At 41.5% G+C, this 19,706-nt stretch overlaps 1 protein-coding gene across 1 annotated transcript in view; it reads left to right on the plus strand.

The window, feature by feature from the left end:
• ENPP1 (ectonucleotide pyrophosphatase/phosphodiesterase 1) overlaps positions 1–19,706 on the plus strand; it is a 486,681-nt gene that overhangs the window by 123,539 nt on the left and 343,436 nt on the right. Inside the window, exons 6-7 of the mRNA XM_069235163.1 lie at positions 16,750–16,847; positions 18,203–18,282. Of these exons, the coding sequence (XP_069091264.1) occupies positions 16,750–16,847; positions 18,203–18,282 (178 nt within the window). The remainder of the gene's footprint in view (positions 1–16,749; positions 16,848–18,202; positions 18,283–19,706) is intronic.

A 19,706-nucleotide genomic window follows, 5' to 3' on the forward strand; every position in this document is an offset into this window, starting at 1 on the left:
CCTTCTCGTGAGGAGGAGAGATTTCCACTGTCTGGCTCCAAAAAGAGCGTTGGCATTCTACCTCAGTCGTACTAAAGAGTTTCAGGTGGATGTTCAATTCTTTGTAGGTTATGCGGGTGCGAAGAAAGGACGGTGGGAAGAAGAGGGCCATCTGCAGATGGGTTGTTCTTTGCATCAAAATGTGCCATGCTTTGGTTAAGTAGCAACCCCCTTTGGGTTTGCATGCTCTCTTCACCAGAGCAGCAGCTGCAACCACTGTGTTGGCACACGTAGTTCCAGTCCCGGACATCTGCCAGACAGCAATGTGGGCATCCCTGCACATGTTCACCAAACACTACTGCCTGGACAGTCAGGTCCGCAAGGACAGCTATTTTGGCCGTTTAATCCTGAAGGAGTTTTTAGTATGATCTTGGTTCACACACCCTCCTCCAAGGAGGGTATCTATTCTAAGGTAAGAAATCTGCAACTTGAAGTCTCTATCAGATAAACAAGTTACTTACCTTGGGTAACAAATTATCTGGTAGAGACATATTCTAGTTGCAGATTCCTTACCGAACCAAACAGATTTCTAGGGACCGGAACTCCCTTTCAGTGCCCTAGTTCTGGTGCACCAGCCTCAGTGTTCTTCATCTCTCTGCGCTTCTGTTGTGGAAAGTCGTGAAAGGAAACGGACGTCAGCATGCCGGGTTTGTACCTATATAGGACCACAACATCATCACAATGACAACAATACCAAAGATGGATGCAGAGTCGACCTATGCCACCTGATGGCGTGCAGGGGTACTGCTCGAAGAAAAGTCTCTGGATCTAGTCTGACACCTCAGTTCATCAGAATGCCCATAGGCTCAGAATAAGGAAGATTATGTACAGACCTGCTTGCAAATATGACCTGCTCTCCATCTGCACCCAAGTGGTTATTGCCAAGAGAGGTTTCTAGGCCTGCATTCCTGACATGGTATGGGTTATTCTTTTCAGATTAATGGGCATATTTTATCTACAGATAAATCTAGGGTGTCACACTGAGAACAAGAAGGAAGGCGATGAAAGAATGCTTGAAAAAGTGGCACGTATTCATGCTGAATTCCAGTCCATTGTTGCCTGCAGTGAGGACAGACCACACATTTGGGTATACCTGTTAGATTTAGAACGTCACACTGGGAAAAACAAAAATTGTGATAGATGGAATTCTTGCAAATGTCCCAGCCACTGACAGTTGCTCAGGTAGCCTTTCCAAACCACAAATCGTTGCCCATTATGCAGTTCCAGATGGAGGTCAGTCTTATGCAAATCAGATGGTGTCTTGCACCACCAAGAACTGTTCAGCCCAAACCAGGTTTCCTCTGCATGAAAAAACAAGCAATCTCAGACTGGTTTCAGACTTTCTGAGCCTCATCAGTGAGGTGCAACTTCAGTCCTGTGTCACAGTCAGTAGGATCTGCAATCTAGGCATCATGCTGAGAAAAACAAGAGGGGTGATAAGTGGAATGCTTGAAAATATCACAGCCACCTGTGATCACCCAGGGCTCCATCCAAGTGCATTGTTACTTTGCCCACAGAGTAAGTAAAACAACACAGAACTAATGCAGAATATTTGGTGGTATAAGTTCCATGTTATACTTCTGTGGCATCTTCTTTAGCCCACCCAAACCCACCACAAACACCAACACAATTTATCTTACTTTTTCAGAGGAAATACTGTTTTTGAAGAAACTGCAGGAGCAGGCCATCATCAGATATGTAATTTTCTTCCAAAGTCGGCAAAGAAAGACATGACTAATGGGCTAAGTGGAACAAGTACCGGGAAATGAGTTTAATATACATTGAGTGGACCATTTTAACATTTTCATGGGATTCCATTCTGCATGATGTAGTTACATTTGCTTGGACAATCAGAAGGTAGATTTTGGCTCAAGAAGTTTAGTTTCACATCTGGACCAGGCTTGATGAGAAGACATTTCTGGAGCTGAGATCTATGCAGTGTCTTCTTAATGATTTTGGGGGGCCCGGGAAGACAGGTTTTGGGAGCACCTGTAAAGAAAATCTTTTGATTTTATTGCCCATTTCTGCTAGTTCAAGCTAGCATGATTCCAAACAATGCCAAATGTGTAAATTTTCAGAATCAGATTTACACAAAAACGATTGAAATAGCTCTTGCCGGGACTCCCAAAAATGTTTTAAAATTAAAATGACACTGTGGAGAGGGAGACAATTATAGATTGAGTCAAAGAGGGAGAGGGGTTTAGATGGAGAAATAGACTCGAAAGAGATCACATAGAAAGAAAGTTCACTTTCTCAATAGGGGCTCTTTGAAGGTGGGGGCTCTGGGCAAATGCCCACTTTTGTTAAAATGTTTCTGTTCTATGTTATTAACCCACTCTAATCTGCTTCTTTGGTTATTGTCATATACGAAGCTATTTAGTATTTTGTAAAAATGTCTTCCTTTTAAAGTCATTCCAAGAGTAGAAAGTGACTGGAAACCTCAATCACGAATTCGAGATCTGTCAGTATGCTTCCTTCATAAAGCTAATGGTCTTCAAAATCAGGTCCTTTCGACATATAGGGCCTGATTACAACTTTGGAGGAGGCGTTAATCCGTCCCAAATGTGACGGATATACCACCAGCCGTATTACGAGTTCCATAGGATATAATGGACTTGTAATATGGCTGGTGGTAAATCCGTCACTTTACCGTCACTTTTGGGACAGATTAACACCTCCTCCAAAGTTGTAATCAGGCCCATAGTTTGGAAAGGCTGGTTTGGCATTCTGATAAACAGTCAGATATATTGAACTTTGCAGATTTTTTAAAAATTAGACTTAGTATGTTGGTTATGACAAGTGGAGGAAGTATGGTTGACCAGTGGAAAACCATTTTTGTACGATTGGTGGAGAAATGTACCGCAAAGAATCAATCTAAGGCAACCCCCTTAAGTTCTACCACTAATAAATGGTATAAGCCAAAATTGTTCCATCTAAAAAACGCTCTAAATAGGGCCTCAGGGGCTGCTTTCCAACAATGTCACTGGTTAGCCCACCGCTCCCTTGAGGAAAAACTAAGGTTAATAAGAAGATCGTACAGACAAGAAGTTTGAAAAGTGAAGCTACAGTACCAAGAGACACTATGGATTAGGCTATTAAGTACCACCAAGTCTAGTAATGCCGAAGCTCTTTGGGGTGTTATTAACAAATTGGAAAAAGAAGGTAATAGGGCCTATTGTGTTAACATTACGGAGAATGTGTGGGTGAGAGATCATCATTAATCTGTATGATCCTAGTTCTGTTAACCCACCTGGGCCAATAACGAACCGTCCTCCTGTGAATTATTATCCTGCGAAGAAAAATATAACACCTGAAACTACTGGGAGCAGTCAGAGCACATTCTTGACTTTATATGATCCCGAACTGTTGAGTAAAAAAGAAATAGTCACTTTTATTTGCCGGATTTGATCAGATGGGGCCCCCAGCCCAAATACCCTTCCCAGTGCTGTATTTCATGCAAATCCAGACCTGTGGGCTCAAGTAGTGACTCCTTTGTATAACAAGGTTCTATCAATGAATATCATTCCAGAGTCCTGGCTTGGAAGTATCCTGCAGCTAGTCTATAAAAGTGGCTCATTAGACAACTCTTCAAACTGTCGGCTAATTGCTTTAACTGATGTTGAGGCAATGGTTTTTGCTTCTCGTTTACTGGTTGATTTTGCAAGAATGGGCAATAGCACAGGAATTGGTTCCAATCAACCAATCGGGATTCCCTAAGTGCTAATGTACTATTACTAATTTATTGACCTCACCCTGCTGGCAGAGAGAGTTGTTTTAGATAAAAAAAACACAATGTATATATTTGTTTTATAGATTTAAAAGCTGCATTTGATTCTGTTCCACTTGCTATATAATGGAGAACACCTACAGGCTGGGAATCCTCAATAAATTGCTGTATGCTATAATGCTTTTGTATTCAAATACATAGGTGCAGGTTAAATTAGGTGCGGTTCCAGCCTGTCTCGAAGAATCAAAACTTGCAAAAGCCTTACACAAGACGGTGTATTGGCTCCGTGTCTTTTAAAAAAAAATGTATGTCAGATTTGTTCCAGCACTTAGATGTCATTAATGGCCACACTCCTAAACGTAACAACTGCCGTCTAAAATACAGGGAGTGCAGAATTATTAGGCAAGTTGTATTTTTGAGGATTAATATTATTATTGAACAACAACCATGTTCTCAATGAACCCAAAAAACTCATTAATATCAAAGCTGAATATTTTTGGAAGTAGTTTTTAGTTTGTTTTTAGTTTTAGTTATGTTAGGGGGATATCTGTGTGTGCAGGTGACTATTACTGTGCATAATTATTAGGCAACTTAACAAAAAAAAATATATACCCATTTCAATTATTTATTATTACCAGTGAAACCAATATAACATCTCAACATTCACAAATATACATTTCTGACATTCAAAAACAAAACAAAAACAAATCAGTGACCAATATAGCCACCTTTCTTTGCAAGGACACTCAAAAGCCTGCCATCCATGGATTCTGTCAGTGTTTTGATCTGTTCACCATCAACATTGCGTGCAGCAGCAACCACAGCCTCCCAGACACTGTTCAGAGAGGTGTACTGTTTTCCCTCCTTGTAAATCTCACATTTGATGATGGACCACAGGTTCTCAATGGGGTTCAGATCAGGTGAACAAGGAGGCCATGTCATTAGATTTCCTTCTTTTATACCCTTTCTTGCCAGCCACGCTGTGGAGTACTTGGACGCGTGTGATGGAGCATTGTCCTGCATGAAAACCATGTTTTTCTTGAAGGATGCAGACTTCTTCCTGTACCACTGCTTGAAGAAGGTGTCTTCCAGGAACTGGCAGTAGGACTGGGAGTTGAGCTTGACTCCATCCTCAACCCGAAAAGGCCCCACAAGCTCATCTTTAATGATACCAGCCCAAACCAGTACTCCACCTCCACCTTGCTGGCGTCTGAGTCGGACTGGAGCTCTCTGCCCTTTACCAATCCAGCCACGGGCCCATCCATCTGGCCCATCAAGACTCACTCTCATTTCATCAGTCCATAAAACCTTAGAAAAATCAGTCTTGAGATATTTCTTGGCCCAGTCTTGACGTTTCAGCTTGTGTGTCTTGTTCAGTGGTGGTCGTCTTTCAGCCTTTCTTACCTTGGCCATGTCTCTGAGTATTGCACACCTTGTGCTTTTGGGCACTCCAGTGATGTTGCAGCTCTGAAATATGGCCAAACTGGTGGCAAGTGGCATCGTGGCAGCTGCACGCTTGACTTTTCTCAGTTCATGGGCAGTTATTTTGCGCCTTGGTTTTTCCACACGCTTCTTGCGACCCTGTTGACTATTTTGAATGAAACGCTTGATTGTTCGATGATCACGCTTCAGAAGCTTTGCAATTTTAAGAGTGCTGCATCCCTCTGCAAGATATCTCACTATTTTTGACTTTTCTGAGCCTGTCAAGTCCTTCTTTTGACCCATTTTGCCAAAGGAAAGGAAGTTGCCTAATAATTATGCACACCTGATATAGGGTGTTGATGTCATTAGACCACACCCCTTCTCATTACAGAGATGCACATCACCTAATATGCTTAATTGGTAGTAGGCTTTCGAGCCTATACAGCTTGGAGTAAGACAACATGCATAAAGAGGATGATGTGGTCAAAATACTCATTTGCCTAATAATTCTGCACTCCCTGTATTTACAGTATGCTGACAATACAATATCACTTAGCCAAACCCATACAGGATTACGACGACTAATTGATGGATTAGATGCATATATTACAGAAAACCGTTTGAATTGAACACCAAGAAAATTAAGGTAATGGCAATAGGCCCTTATAATACCAAATGTTGTTCATGGCAGGCAAGGGGAAGGCCATTTGAGTTTGTAAAGTCATATAAATATTTGGGTTTCCGATTTGATAACAAAGTCTTGTTTAAAAAACATTTTATCATTCTAAGTGCAAAACTTCATCTTTAATATTTGCTTTTAAGTCATTATGTGATTCACTAAAATTCCAATCATACGATCATCTTAAAGTTATCAAAGCCAAGCTGCTTCCAACTCTTTCCTGTTGCTCCCCTGTCTTTAAGGGAAAGGATGCCAAACTATTGGACATATTGTTAAAAAGGCCTGCAAGTCTTTTTTTTTTTTTAAATCTGAAAAGCTATTGGCCAAGCTGAAATACGTTTGGAATTTGGTCTTCGAAGAAAATTTATAGTGAGGCGTGGATCGTTTTTTTAATGTATGCATTCACTGTGTTGAAACAAATCACTCTGAATATGCAGGTGCTCTTACTTTTTAGAGTGCTTCCAAAGTTTCGATTTACAGTCTGGGTTTCTTGATATGAATACGTTTTGTTTTAAACAGCTTTTGAACAGAAAGATAAAGGGTAATTCGTTCATTGCTGAGGAAGAGACCTCAGCTGCAAAGAAGCATGCTAGGACTGTGATAAAGTCCCATCAGAGACTGGAAATTCAGTCTTATTTGACCTATTTTCCATCTCGTATGAGGACACATTTCTAAAACTGTGATTTGTCAGATATTCCATCAAGGATCACACCCCAAAATGGATTCAACAATGGTCATCTAGTGCATGTAGACTGTGCGGGCACTCACAAGAAACTTTATTGCATATTGTGTGCATCTGCCCAAACGTGCTTACTGCTCGCTGCATATTGTTAATGCCTTTATTTCGTGATGCTGGGGTGAGATCTGTCTGCCAGGCCTTTATTTTATGCTTATCAGGCACCTTAATCACATTGACTCAGTTGATAAAGTTTTTGACCATGGTTGAAAGAATGTTTGTATCCTTAACATCATGACTTTTTTTTGCTAGTTCAGCAGTTTATTTTCTGTAATAAGTTTTATACTTACTCTCTGTACATTTGTCTCTGCCTAATAGGTTATGGTAATTAACAACATATACTGTATTGCATCATATGGCACTCTATTATACCTTCCAACTCTGATGAGTCTTATATATATGTTTACGAGCACTTGGCACTTTGAAACAACCAGTATGGTTCTGTGTGAGATAGGATAAATGCAGGTTCCATGGAACTTTGATGGATATTTTAATTCTGAAGGCTTTTGTATATAATGGTTACAAGCACTTGGCACGTTTGAGGTAACCAGTGTGGTTGTCTGCGGGTTAGGTCAAATGCAGCTTTGTTTTTAATCTTCCCTGCTTTAAAGTCTCTGCCGGAGCAGGTCATATTTTTTGATAAGGACATATGTTGTATTGAAAAGTATGGCACTCAGATATATCGTCCAACTCTGTATTTTATGTAAATAATGTTTATAAGCACTTTGCACTTCGCAGCAACCAGTATAGTTCTCTATGGCATAAGATAAATGCAGGTTCCATGGCATTTTGATGCATATTTCAAATCCTGAAGGCTTTGTATGCTTATAGGGGGTAATTCTGACCCCGGCGGGCGGCGGGAGCCGTCCGCCTGGAGGGAACCGCCGAATGACCGCACCGCGGTCAAAAGACCGCGGCGGCCATTCTGGCTTTCCTGCTGGGCCGGCGGGCGACCGCCAGAAGGCCGCCCGCCGGCCCAGCGGGAAACCCCCCTCAACAATGAAGCCTGCTCCGAATGGAGCCGGCGGAGTTGTAGGGGTGCGACGGGTGCAGTGGCACCCGTCGCAATTTTCAGTGTCTGCAAAGCAGACACTGAAAATCTTTATGGGGCCCTGTTAGGGGGCCCCTGCACTGCCCATGCCATAGGCCCCCCAGGGGCCCCACGACACCCGTTCCCGCCATCCTGTTCCTGGCGGTAAAAAACGCCAGGAACAGGATGGCGGGAAGGGGGTCGGAATCCCCATGGCGGCGCTGCTAAAAGGATGGCGGGAAGGGGGTCGGAATCCCCATGGCGGCGCTGCAAGCAGCGCCGCCATGGAGGATTCCCTGGGCCAGGGGTAAACCGGTGGGAAACCGCTGGTTGCCCTTTTCTGACCGCGACTTTGCCGCCGCGGTCAGAATGGCCCAGGAAGCACCGCCAGCCTGTTGGCGGTGCTTCCGCGGTCCCCGGCCCTGGCGGTCATGGACCGCCAGGGTCGGAATGACCCCCATAATGTCTACTAGCACTTGGCACTTTAGAAATAACCTGTTTGGTTATCTGCAGGTTAGGACAAATGTAGCTCTGTTTTTAACCCTGATGAGTTTTATGTGTATCATTTTACTGAATATTGTTGAAGATTTATGGCTTTTATAGAAAAAAATAATATGATAAGTGGTTGGAAATGTTTTGCACTGTATTTCTTTGTGATGATTATAATTAGTCAATAAAGTTTGTCACATTCATATTAGTATTTTGTAGGGTGTGGCAGCAGTGTAGCCATGTATATGTCCATATTACTGTGTGGGGGGGTATGTGGTGTTACGTATGCATTTTGATTTTGTCTGCTTCTGCTGCTAATTTAAGAATTTTGTAATATTTACTGCTGAGTATATTGCATTTGGGTTACATCTGTACAAAAAATGCAACTATTCTCACTCACTCCTGTCCTTTATGGATCTTAGTCCAGTGTTTCATCAAGTGAACAGGACTAAACCTAAAAATCAGTGTGCCTAAATTTCTGAAACTGTTGCATTTCAACCTATGTACCAGTGGGAGATGCGGCCCCATGGGTGAATGCACCAATAGGTTTGGTTTAGCTAATGGAGTTTGACAGGGCTGAGCTCGTTTTCACCCTTTGCTCTAACCGACTTGATTAATGTTTAAAAGGGCATGAGCAGGACAGCCCTAGCATGGGTTCAAAATGTATCCCTGTCTTTCTTAACAATGACAATGCAGATTGTATAACTAGAACCAATAATTATTTGATTAATGGGTATGTTTCCTTCATGGATGAATAAAACTTGGATACTAATGTATCCATATCTTCAGTGTAACAGTGGCCCAAATCCATGAGGTTTAGAACTTTCACCAGTAAAGAAAGTTTGAAACCATGTAACAAGCATTCCTTATTAAAGGGTTCCATTTCAGAAGGGTCACAGGTGAAGCAATTTAATTTATTCTACAAAGCGTTAATGTATGCAATCAGTGGGTGCAATTTATAATTTTGCAGCCTACGTAGCGAGCAATCTATTATATCTAAGGAAATCTGCATACTATAATACATTTGTCACTGCTGTTACCTTTGAAGCTTGTATTTGCGGTACCATTCACATTGTTAGCTTGCAAATAGAAGACAGATTTTGCCTTTTCCTACCTGGACTATTCCACAGCACATTACATTTTATTTGTCATGAGGAAATTGGTTCGGCTATCTGGAGGAGAAAATTAAATTATCCTCGAATCTCATATAGATTTCCAGCTTGAACCACATCGTTATGATTTTTCGGAACACTGATTAAAACTATACATTTATTTGGTTAAACATATCAAAATGACATGTCATGAATTAGATTTTCCTGAGACTTGTTATATATCAAAAAATCTCTCCAAAGTGGATAGAGTTTAGGTGAGACGTGTGTTTTAAGATAGAGGCAAATGCTTCGGGAGAATAGTGAGCTTGGGTAATCATCTATCGGGGCATTTGCTCTGTAGCATGTTTTTGTGTAATGGAAGTGGTGCTCATGTAGATCAGTCCAATACCTTCGGGTCGAGTTTGCGAATTATAACAGCACCCCAAAAATTAATTAAATAAAAAACATGTTAGAACACTGCTAGGTAAAATATTTTTAAACACAACACAACAGGAGCTTGATGGACTTGCATGCCTAAAAGGCACCGTGAAGAACTTGTTAATCCGCTCTAGGTGGGGTGAACTTGAACAATGAGTTAAAAAAAAAAAACGTGCTTATGAACAAGACGCTGATGGTGAACAAAGAGCTTCCATATGAAGTTAAGGAAACGGAGACGAACACACAGAAATAAATACGCAGAGCTAAACAAACAAGTACATTGCATAGAGAGGTAGGCAGAGACACATAGGCATGTAGATGTGTTGACATAGGTATGCAGAAAAGTACAATCAGGACCAGCATACCCTCCTGGGTGATAGTGCGTAATACAAATCTGTATAACATCACATATGCAGATTTGCATACACACAACGAGAGACAGACTACTTCAGACATAGACAAACAGCTATATACGAAACAGACATATATTTTGTGTTTAACTCTTTATATTGTATTTTCTTTTAGTTCAAGAAAACATTAACCAGTACATTACTTGCATTAATCCTTCACATACACTATATCACATTCATTATTCTAAATCGAGCAGACCATCCACTATCCCTGGCAAAAAAATATATTAATAGTACAAACAATAGGAAAAACAATCAGTACTACGCATATAAAGTATCAAACTGTAGCACAACCTAAAACAAAACCATAATCCTTTACGGTTCCGTAATCAGTGACAAAACATGAATAAAAAAATACAATTAAATAAATAGAAAACATGGTACAGCGCTTCTATGTAAAATGTTACTTACTTTTAAAACATGCTACACAGCAGCGCGAGCTGCTGTGGCTCAGAGTTTAATAACAGCCTTAAGGCATGGTCAACACTGGCCATACCATAGCCCTTTTGTGAAAAACTGTCATGTTGTATAGCAGTTTGCGCTGCTGTGTAACATGTCTAACTAAACATTGACAAACCCACTAGAACTTGCAACGGCAAAACCTATTGACTTTGCTAGTGCTTGTTCTATTTGCCAGTGCTGTTGTGCCCATTGGCTTGGCATACTGTGGGACGTTTTTTTTATCCACAGCCGTAAAATTGAGATCGGTTTTGGATGTCTCACATGAATTTTAATGAATTTGTGAATTGCTTCTTTATTCTGTAGAGTTTTATGGTGTTTTTACCGAAATAATAATAATAATGATATATATATATATACAATTGTTATTATTATATAATTGTTATTCATGGGATTCTGCAATAATTGAATAAAAACATGTCTCTAATTTCTTCATAATTGGTGACTTGTGGTGCACCCAGTCACCTAACATGACGAAATTACGTCAAAACTCAACTGTAATAATTTACTACAGTTGAGGTCTGACATCACAATGCCTACTACCAGCGCGAGCAGCCGGGGGAGAGGCAGGTCACGTCATGGAGCATAATTGAAGCAGTTGTAAAAGGAACAAAAAAACTGCTTTTCTTTCTACTGCTCTGTATTTCTGCTGCATAGTGACTAGCAGAAATGAGATACTTAAAGGCAACATGTTTATTTTTTGCACTCCTTAGGTCAGCGGTTCCCAAACTGTAGTCCGAGACCCCTGGGGGTACCCAAAACCTCCTCAGTGAGTCCCCAACTGCTTAGAAAATGGAATAATATTAACTGATTAATAAAGTGTATTTAAATAAAGTAGCTAAATGTACTGTTACAAATTTTAAAACGTACTGTAAATGTCAAGGAGTTCTAAATTGGAGGCTTAAAATCTAATTAGTATCCTCAGATTAATTGTGGGAGCAGTGCAGTTACATCAAACAGAATATAGTATGGACGATGTGTATAGTATGGACGATGTGTGGCTGCAATTACATTTAGAAAAGCACCAACCGTCCTACAATGTTTTTGTTTATATCTGTTTGCAAATTAAATAAAATGTTTTATCATTTGTGTATGTGTTTGAACGCTGGTTTCTGTATTTTTTGTGTATTGTTTTGCGGTTCAAATCATCAACAATGTTTAGGCCGGGGTCCCCGGCTTCCAATAATGACTCGGTGGGGGGTCCCCTAATTCTATTAATGATTCGGTTGGGGTCCCCGGGATCCAGTAATGATGAGGTGGGTGTCCACAGCAGTCAAAAGGTTGGGAACCACTGCCTTAGGTAACTATGGAAAATTTTGAATATTTCTGCATGTTACTATGCATTCCGATCTACTACTCCTTTCTTTAAAAAAACGGGCTTGTCTTGGAACAAATCAATGCACTATGAATGCAATCTATTTTGGTAACATTTTTGGTTCAGAATCAGTATGTCTGTGTGCGTGTACGTGTGAGTGTTTGTATATATACATATACATACGTGTATTTTGCCTATATATTTAGAATAAATGATCCATCATTGTGTTCAGTGTGATGGTGATTCTCTAAGTCTAGGGAGATATATAATGACACCTGGCTACACTAGCACATTCCGTACACTTAAAAAAAAAAAATACTAAAAGGCAGGGACTTGATGCCAGTAATGAGACTACTGGCAGTCAGAAGTTGGTGGCACAATGTTTTCATACCTTCATTGGAAAAGGTGTGTTCCTTTCCTTCGACCTTTTAAATCTTCTCTTGCCTCTCAGAGATATCTCCTTCTAGGGGATGCATATACCCCTCATAATGTTCCAAGCTCACCTTCTATTACAACAGGAGAGGAAAAGCAATCATTAGTTGTTGATTTATGTAAAATAGAAGTATTACTTGCATATTTAATCAATAGAATTTTTTTTTCATTCTTTTCAAATTTTCAACACACATATGTATACATTCATATTTATTTTTACAATATGTGTTTATACACGCACACACAGTTATGTGACAATGAGAGCGTGCCAGCAGCATATGGTATGGTTTTGCATATTTGTTAGAAATGGGGTTTCTGGTTGGCTAGGGTATCACCTAAGCCAGGCAGAACCCACCCACTCTAGTCAGGACAAGGGAGTTACACGTCCAAGATAACCCCTGCTCAGCCCCTTGGTAGCTTGGCACGAGCAGTCAGGCCTAACCCGGAGGCAATGTGTAAAGAGTTTGCGCAACATACACAACACACGTGACCCAAAAATGTACACCACAGAGCAAACACAACATTAAGCTATGTAAAAATAAACTGTATTGCACAAAACATAACTAGACCAACATTACACATTAGTAATACCCTGCTACCTTAGCAGTTGTCAAAACGTTACACAAGTTACTAATAATCTGCAAGGATAAGCAGTTGTCACATTAGAACAGGTTAAGTACTCAGAATTCTGCAACATAAGGAATAGTCAGGAATTACAGTAAGAATTCTATGCACTTGTCATGAATACCTCATAAATACCCATAAAAGGAACATTAGAGAACATATCACAAGTCATACAAAATACATATCAGCAGGTCATGCCCATAAAAGGAACATCAGCACATATATGTAGTGGCAGGAAAGCAGGTAAAAACATATAAACCCCCCCAAGGTTCATACTAGGCTCATTGAGCCAATACTTTCTCAAAAGTACCTGGTTTCCTGTAGAAGAGGAGGCACTCCCTGTGCCTAAAGGAGGAGCATAGGGGGGCCCTGGCGCTCCGGTGCACTCAACGGGGGCCATGCGGTGCTCCTGGGGGGGGAGGGGCAGTTGGTACCCTCTCCTCGTGATAAACGGGTCCCTCTGGGGGCCCGTGATCATGGTGGGGGCCTGCCTTGGCCGTCTCACACCCTGTCCGTGGGGTGGGGGCCTGGAAAGGCCCAACAAACAAGTAGGGGCGAGAGGAAGGGGGCCTCCGTTGAGGTCTCCCTTCCTCGTGTTAAAACAACAAAAATGACCGGTTGAAGAAAAAGGAGTGTCCTGCTCCTAGGGCAGAGACCAGGGGAAAGGAACTCCCTTTCCGCCCCTGGGCCCTGCAATGCTGGAGGCAGCCGTCCCCGTCCCCAGTGCAGCTGCCTGTGGGAAGGAGGGAGAGGCCGCGCCTCTTCCCCACTTGCTGGGCTCCTCTCCGGAGCCAATCCTGTGCCTCCCGGGTTGCGGCGGTGATCCCGTTGACAACAGGGGAGCTGCTGTGTACCCCGGGGGCATTGCTCAGGTTGCCGGGTCACGGGGGCACTGAGAGGAGCTTGCCGGCTCCTCTCTTCGTCTTCTGAAGTGCCCTGGGGGCACAGAGTACAGCGCGGTCCGGCGTGCTTGGGTAATTAAAGAGGCCTGGGCTGCGGCGGTGATTGTGTATCGCGAGGAAGCGCTTTCCCCGTCAAACGAGGAGCCCTTTAAAAAGTGCAAAGGCACTGTACTTCGGCCCGGCTGCAGCGGTGATTTTCCCCAGTCACCAAAAACGTGCTTGTGGAAAAGCACTTTTATGGTCACAAAGGAGTGCTCCCAAAGCACTAGGCAACAACAGCAGCACTCCTCGTGCTGGAAGAAATGTACAGAGGTCAGGGGCCGCTGCACCCTGCCTCTGGAGACAACTGATGAAGAAGGGGGCACAGGGCTGGAAAACCCAGCAGCAGGTCAGCACAACAAGGGGGTGCAGGCAGTGGCAGTTCCTCCTTGTGACCAGGCAGGACAGCAGCAGCAGTCCAAGGTGGTCCTGGTGAGTCTCTTTACAGCGTCCTGTCCAGCTCCAGGTAAGGTTCCTGGAGTTCCCAGAATGTCCAAAATGATGTCTAAATTGTGGGGAAACCTCCCCTGTACTTATACTAGGTTTACAGTGTGTTTTGCAATGGGGAGGAGAGGGGGTTCCAACCAGTTACAACTGGTTCTGGGAGTGCCCTTTCTCTCCTCCAGCACAGGCTCCAAACATCAGTGGGGGGTAAACAGCCCTATTGTGTGAGGCCAGGGCACAGCCTTTGCAAATGCAGGTGTGCCCCGCCTCTCCCTTCTCTCAGCCCAGGAAGGCTTTACAATATGTAGATGCACCTCTGTGACACCTCCACCCTCCCTGTGTTGAGGTTGTCAGAAAAGTATGCACAAAGCCCCAACTGTCGGTCTGCCCAGATGTGGATTGGAGGCAAGCTGGAAAACACCAGAGTCATAAGCACAGATAAGTGCACACTTTCTAGAAGTAGCATGTCTGTGATAGTAATATAAAATACACCTACACCAGTAAGCAGCATTTCTCATCACTATCACAACCATACCAAACATGCCTACGCTACCCCTCATAAATCAGACAGTACCCCTTACACCTAAGGCAGGGCATTTCCAATGCAATCCAATGAGAGGTCAGCACTCACAGCAGTGAGACACCAAGTTAGGCTGTTTGTCACTACCAGGACAGGCCACGCAACATGGCACATGTCCTGCCTTCTACATACATGGGACCCTGCCAATAGGGCTAGCTAGGGCGTACCTTAGGGGTGACGTACATGTAGAAAAAGTGGAGTTCTGGGCCTGGCAAGTAAATTTAGATGCCAGGTCCCTGAGCAGAAAACTGTGCACACAGGTCCTGCGCTAGCAGGCCTGAGATAGGTTTGACAGGCTACTTCAGTGGGGGGCGCAAGCAGCGCTGCAGGCCCACTAGTAACATTTAATTTACAGGCCCTGGGTATAGGGATACCACTTTACAAGGGATTTATAGGTAAATTAAATTTGCCAATTAGGCATAGGCCAATTAAACCAATTTTGTAAGGGAGAGCACATGCACTTTAGCACTGGTTAGCAGTGAAAAAGTGCTCAGAGTCAAAACGTCAGCCAACAAAGGTCAGAAAAATAAGGAGGCAAAAAGCAAAAAGTCTGAGGAATGACCCTGTAAAAGGGCCAGGTCCAACAATATTAATATATGTCACCTTTATCTAGTCCCCAGCAAGTCCTTGGAGTAGATACATCTATTCTCATGTGACAAATAACACACAATAATGTCACTTTGTCATAATTTATTAAACAAAATACAAAGGTTGACTTTTTGTGAATCACAGACTTTACATCCACAAATTTGTGTGGTTCATTTGACCGTGAGTCAGATTAGTAGGTTAAACTGAAGTTAGGGTCTGTGAAAAAAGTAAACCCATCAACCTACCCTCATGACAACCTCAGTCCTTCTTCATTTTCGGTACTCACTATTCCTCAAAGGTACCCTGAAGCGGACAATTGCTGGCTTTGAACTGAATACAATGTGGTTTATGTGCCTGATCTCTACTATTCAGCAGGATAGCCCCTGATTTAGTGAGGAGTAAACCCTACGAGGGGTGATTTTAATGTTCATTACATAAGCGTGGAAAGATAAACATATATTCAGGTTTAAAAAGGAGATAATGCCTGGAACACATAAATGGACCACTAGAGTAGTAGTCTTTCTCAAGCAATAAATATCAACTATCTCAGATGTGTTGCATGCTCCAAATGGAACCAACCTGCCATAGGTGATCCTGTCAACAAACAAGGTCTCCTGGAGGCTGTGTCCGGTGCCAACATTCCGGATAAAAATCTTGAAAAATTAGAAAATGAGGAAAGGAAGGAAATACAGAAGAGAAAGAGACTGTTATGTTTCTGTTATGGCTTGTTATGGCTCACTGGCACAGACACAAGACATAGCAGATTAGTCCTTTAGCTCCTAAATCAGGTTGTAATGCCATGGGACAGATTTTAAGAATGCTGCTCATTGTTGATGTCACCACATTTTACCAATAAAAGAGAACCTGGTGACCGGAACAGTAACTTTGAATGTAATATCCAGACTATAGTATAGCTTTAATACTGTTGATGATAATATAGGTTTCAGTATAGGGCATAACATTAAACCTCGTTGCCTTTGAATTAGGTAGAGAAATGCTAAATCTAAATATGGTTTTATTGACCCAACTTCACACTTTCTTTACTGTGTGTGGCAACATATAATTTGTTTAAAATTTCATTTTTTTTTTATTAGGTGGAACACTTTTTATTGCTATTTTACTAACTTGTTATCCTTTTTCAAAAACATTTTTATGCATAAAGAGGCTCTTTTGCTGGTGAGTTTGAAGACATGGATCTAAAGCAATGACGTTTTTTCTATGCCATTTATTCAAAACATGTAGTAATAATTGTAAAAGTGATTCGACATGTTTCCATCCTCTTTTTCACTTGGATTTGTCATCTAGGTTCACAAAGCCCCCTGTCCTTGTTTTTTCACTGGATGGCTTCAGAGCTGAATATTTGCACAAATGGGGTGGATTGCTTCCTGTAATTAGCAAGTTACGTGAGTACCATTTTATTGCTACTAACTAACATTTGCTTGCACTAATGGCAGTGGTTTACAGTGTGAAAACACTTTTGGCTGATGGGATATCAAGAGATCTTTAGAAAGGGTTCTTTGTGACTTTGGAAGTAGCCAATATTAAGACAATCTAGCTATCTAGCAATCTGTGAATGGAAATGCATTTTGCAATACAACCTAAGGAATTATGGATCTTGTCACAAAATGTCAATTTGCAGGGAAGCATAAAAAGACCTACTTAAGTAATATTAATTAGTCAGGTCACCCTCTGTAATTGGCTGCCAGTGCTAGGAAGGAGGCCTGCCAGGGAAAGTAGACCTCTCACAACATTTGCTTTTCAAAACAGGAAACATATTTTTAAAACAGCCAGTGTACATTAAAGGCACAGCTACTTAACAAAATCAGTTTCCCGTTTGAAAAGACATCAGGCAACCACTAAGATTATGTGCCCTGTGATATTGTAACTGTAATGAGGCTCCACTCCAAGCATGGGATTTGTATAGATAGTTGCAAGTTAAAAGCTTTCTGTAAAACATCTAACCTTGGCTAGATATGGATCCATACTAATTCTGCTATGTTACTTAAATTCCATATTTGGAAATTATATTGACATTTGTACGTTTGGATAACATCTAGAAACAGGCTGCACACACATGTGAATCATGAGTAAGACTGTGTGTTGTTAACTTTATGCCTGACAGTTTTCTATCCTTAGAATCTGGTATGTGGGATAACGACAGATGTCTAAGAGTGATAGTAGAAATATCCTCTAGTTAAGTACTATAGCCTTCAATTTGAGTGGTGTGGAATTGGCTCTGCTATGTCTGTCCCCAGAGTTACAATATTAAAGGCAGCCATATCCAGGTAGCTATAACCTTGAGAGGTGGAAGGCGAATTTCTGAGAATAAATTAGAAATTATGGGGGGGAATATGTATTTCCAAATCCAACTTTCTTTTTAAGCCTTCACCCTGAGTGTCACCCGGAAATTTCAGCTGAAAAAATCTGGATGAAGAAAGCAACTCTGCATTGTTACTCACATATCTCATAATCCTGATGGGGCCAGGAATTGCTTTGACAACTCCAATCAGAATTAAGAAGCTGCACACTGTGAGATCTATTATAGGCGTTTATTGATTTAACTCATGAAATTTTGTATGATGTATGCAATGGTAGAGTGATATTAGGAAGTTGTGGATTATCTAAAAGATTCTGAAGGATAAGGGAATACACATGTAATGCCATGCACTGGCTTCTGTAGCCTGAAGTTTGCAGTGTGACTTGAGTTTGAATGATGAAAGTTTTTTTTTTTGCTAATTGAAGATCTTCCCCCTCCTAGAAAAATGTGGAACCTACACACGAAACATGAGGCCTGTGTACCCATCAAAGACCTTCCCCAATCACTACACCATAGTCACAGTAAGCATTTTATATACTTACATTTCTGAGAGGGAGGGTCTATGGTTCCTTGATTTTCAGTTTTCGTTGAAACATCACCCTCTCTTGTCTGCAGTTACTGTGCAGATATGGGGATGTCCTTACTACTGGTGGTTGTTGTGATTCCTATGATACTACTGGTGTTTTTCTCTTTGAAAGGTTGTTCTAAAGCTTAGACCAGAAGACACCTCTAATAAGGTCTCAAGTTTACATTCAATTAATTGATAATGATCAGACAGACTGGAACAGTTTCATAGCATTCATAGGAAGAAGTTACAGTACACTATGCAGATTTTGCTTCTGCCTAGGATTTCTTCCCTTAGCAGCCTAGACTGCTTGATGGTACAGTGTCTGTGTGTGAACAGAGAGCACTAATACTTTTTCCATCAGCAAAGATGTTGCCCTTCTCTCTGTTGGTTGGTTGTTGTCAAGGGGCGAGTTTAAGAACAGGGCATCCAGATGCAAGAACTGAAAGCTTTGGCAAGTTAGCTGTTTGTTCCTCCATGCAATTGACTGTTGTGAAGGTAGGTTTTAAAGAAGGACTTAGATACATGGCTGCAATAATTATTTTCCTGGTTGTTATGGATCCAGTATCCACATTTTCTGTTTTTGTAGTCAGCGCTCAGCCAACAATTACATTTTACAGGCCTACCTAAATACAAATGTTTTGATTTAACTAAGTAAAATACTGTCTTAGGCTCACAGAGTTTTGAGACAGAATTCAGGTAAGTTCTCCTTGTCAATCACACTTGTTCACCGCCAGTATAGTGCGGCCTTTAGCTCTTGCCTGTCCCTCCTCTCCAGATCCATGCTTATCAAAGAGGGAATGGCTTCTGCTTGCCAGAGATTGGGGTTCACAGCTACACAGGTAAACCAAACACAGGCCAGTCAGAACAACAACATTTTGTAAGTGACAGCCACATTTGAAAGCTCTCATTGAACACCACTCACTTACTCAGCCATAGTTCCGTATTGGTACCTTTCTTTATTTGATTGCTTCTTTTATTTTTTCCTGTTTTATCTTCTTCATATTTTTTTTCTTTACATATTTCATTTTCTCCTTTTTTCATTCTTTGTAGCTTTTTTAACAAAATCTTTTCTGTCTTCCACCTACCTTTTGCTTTTGACGCGTTTTATTCTTCCTCTCTTTCTCTATTACTCTTTCATTTTGTACATTTCTTTGCTCACTTTTCTCTCTTCTTGCTTTTTGCCCCCTCTTTCTCACCTGGCTATCTATCCCTTTATCGGTCTCTCTCATCTTCCTCTTCCTTCCTTTTTCCTTTCCTTCATACTACATAACTCTCTCTTATTTGTTTTTCACTGTCCATCCTCATCTAATCCACCCTTCTTGTCTCACATCATGTCTGTGTACTATTCTGTGTGTGCCTGGTGCTTTCAGTCTCTCC

Source organism: Pleurodeles waltl, chromosome 5, assembly GCF_031143425.1.
Source record: "Pleurodeles waltl isolate 20211129_DDA chromosome 5, aPleWal1.hap1.20221129, whole genome shotgun sequence".
NCBI lineage: Eukaryota > Metazoa > Chordata > Amphibia > Caudata > Salamandridae > Pleurodeles > Pleurodeles waltl.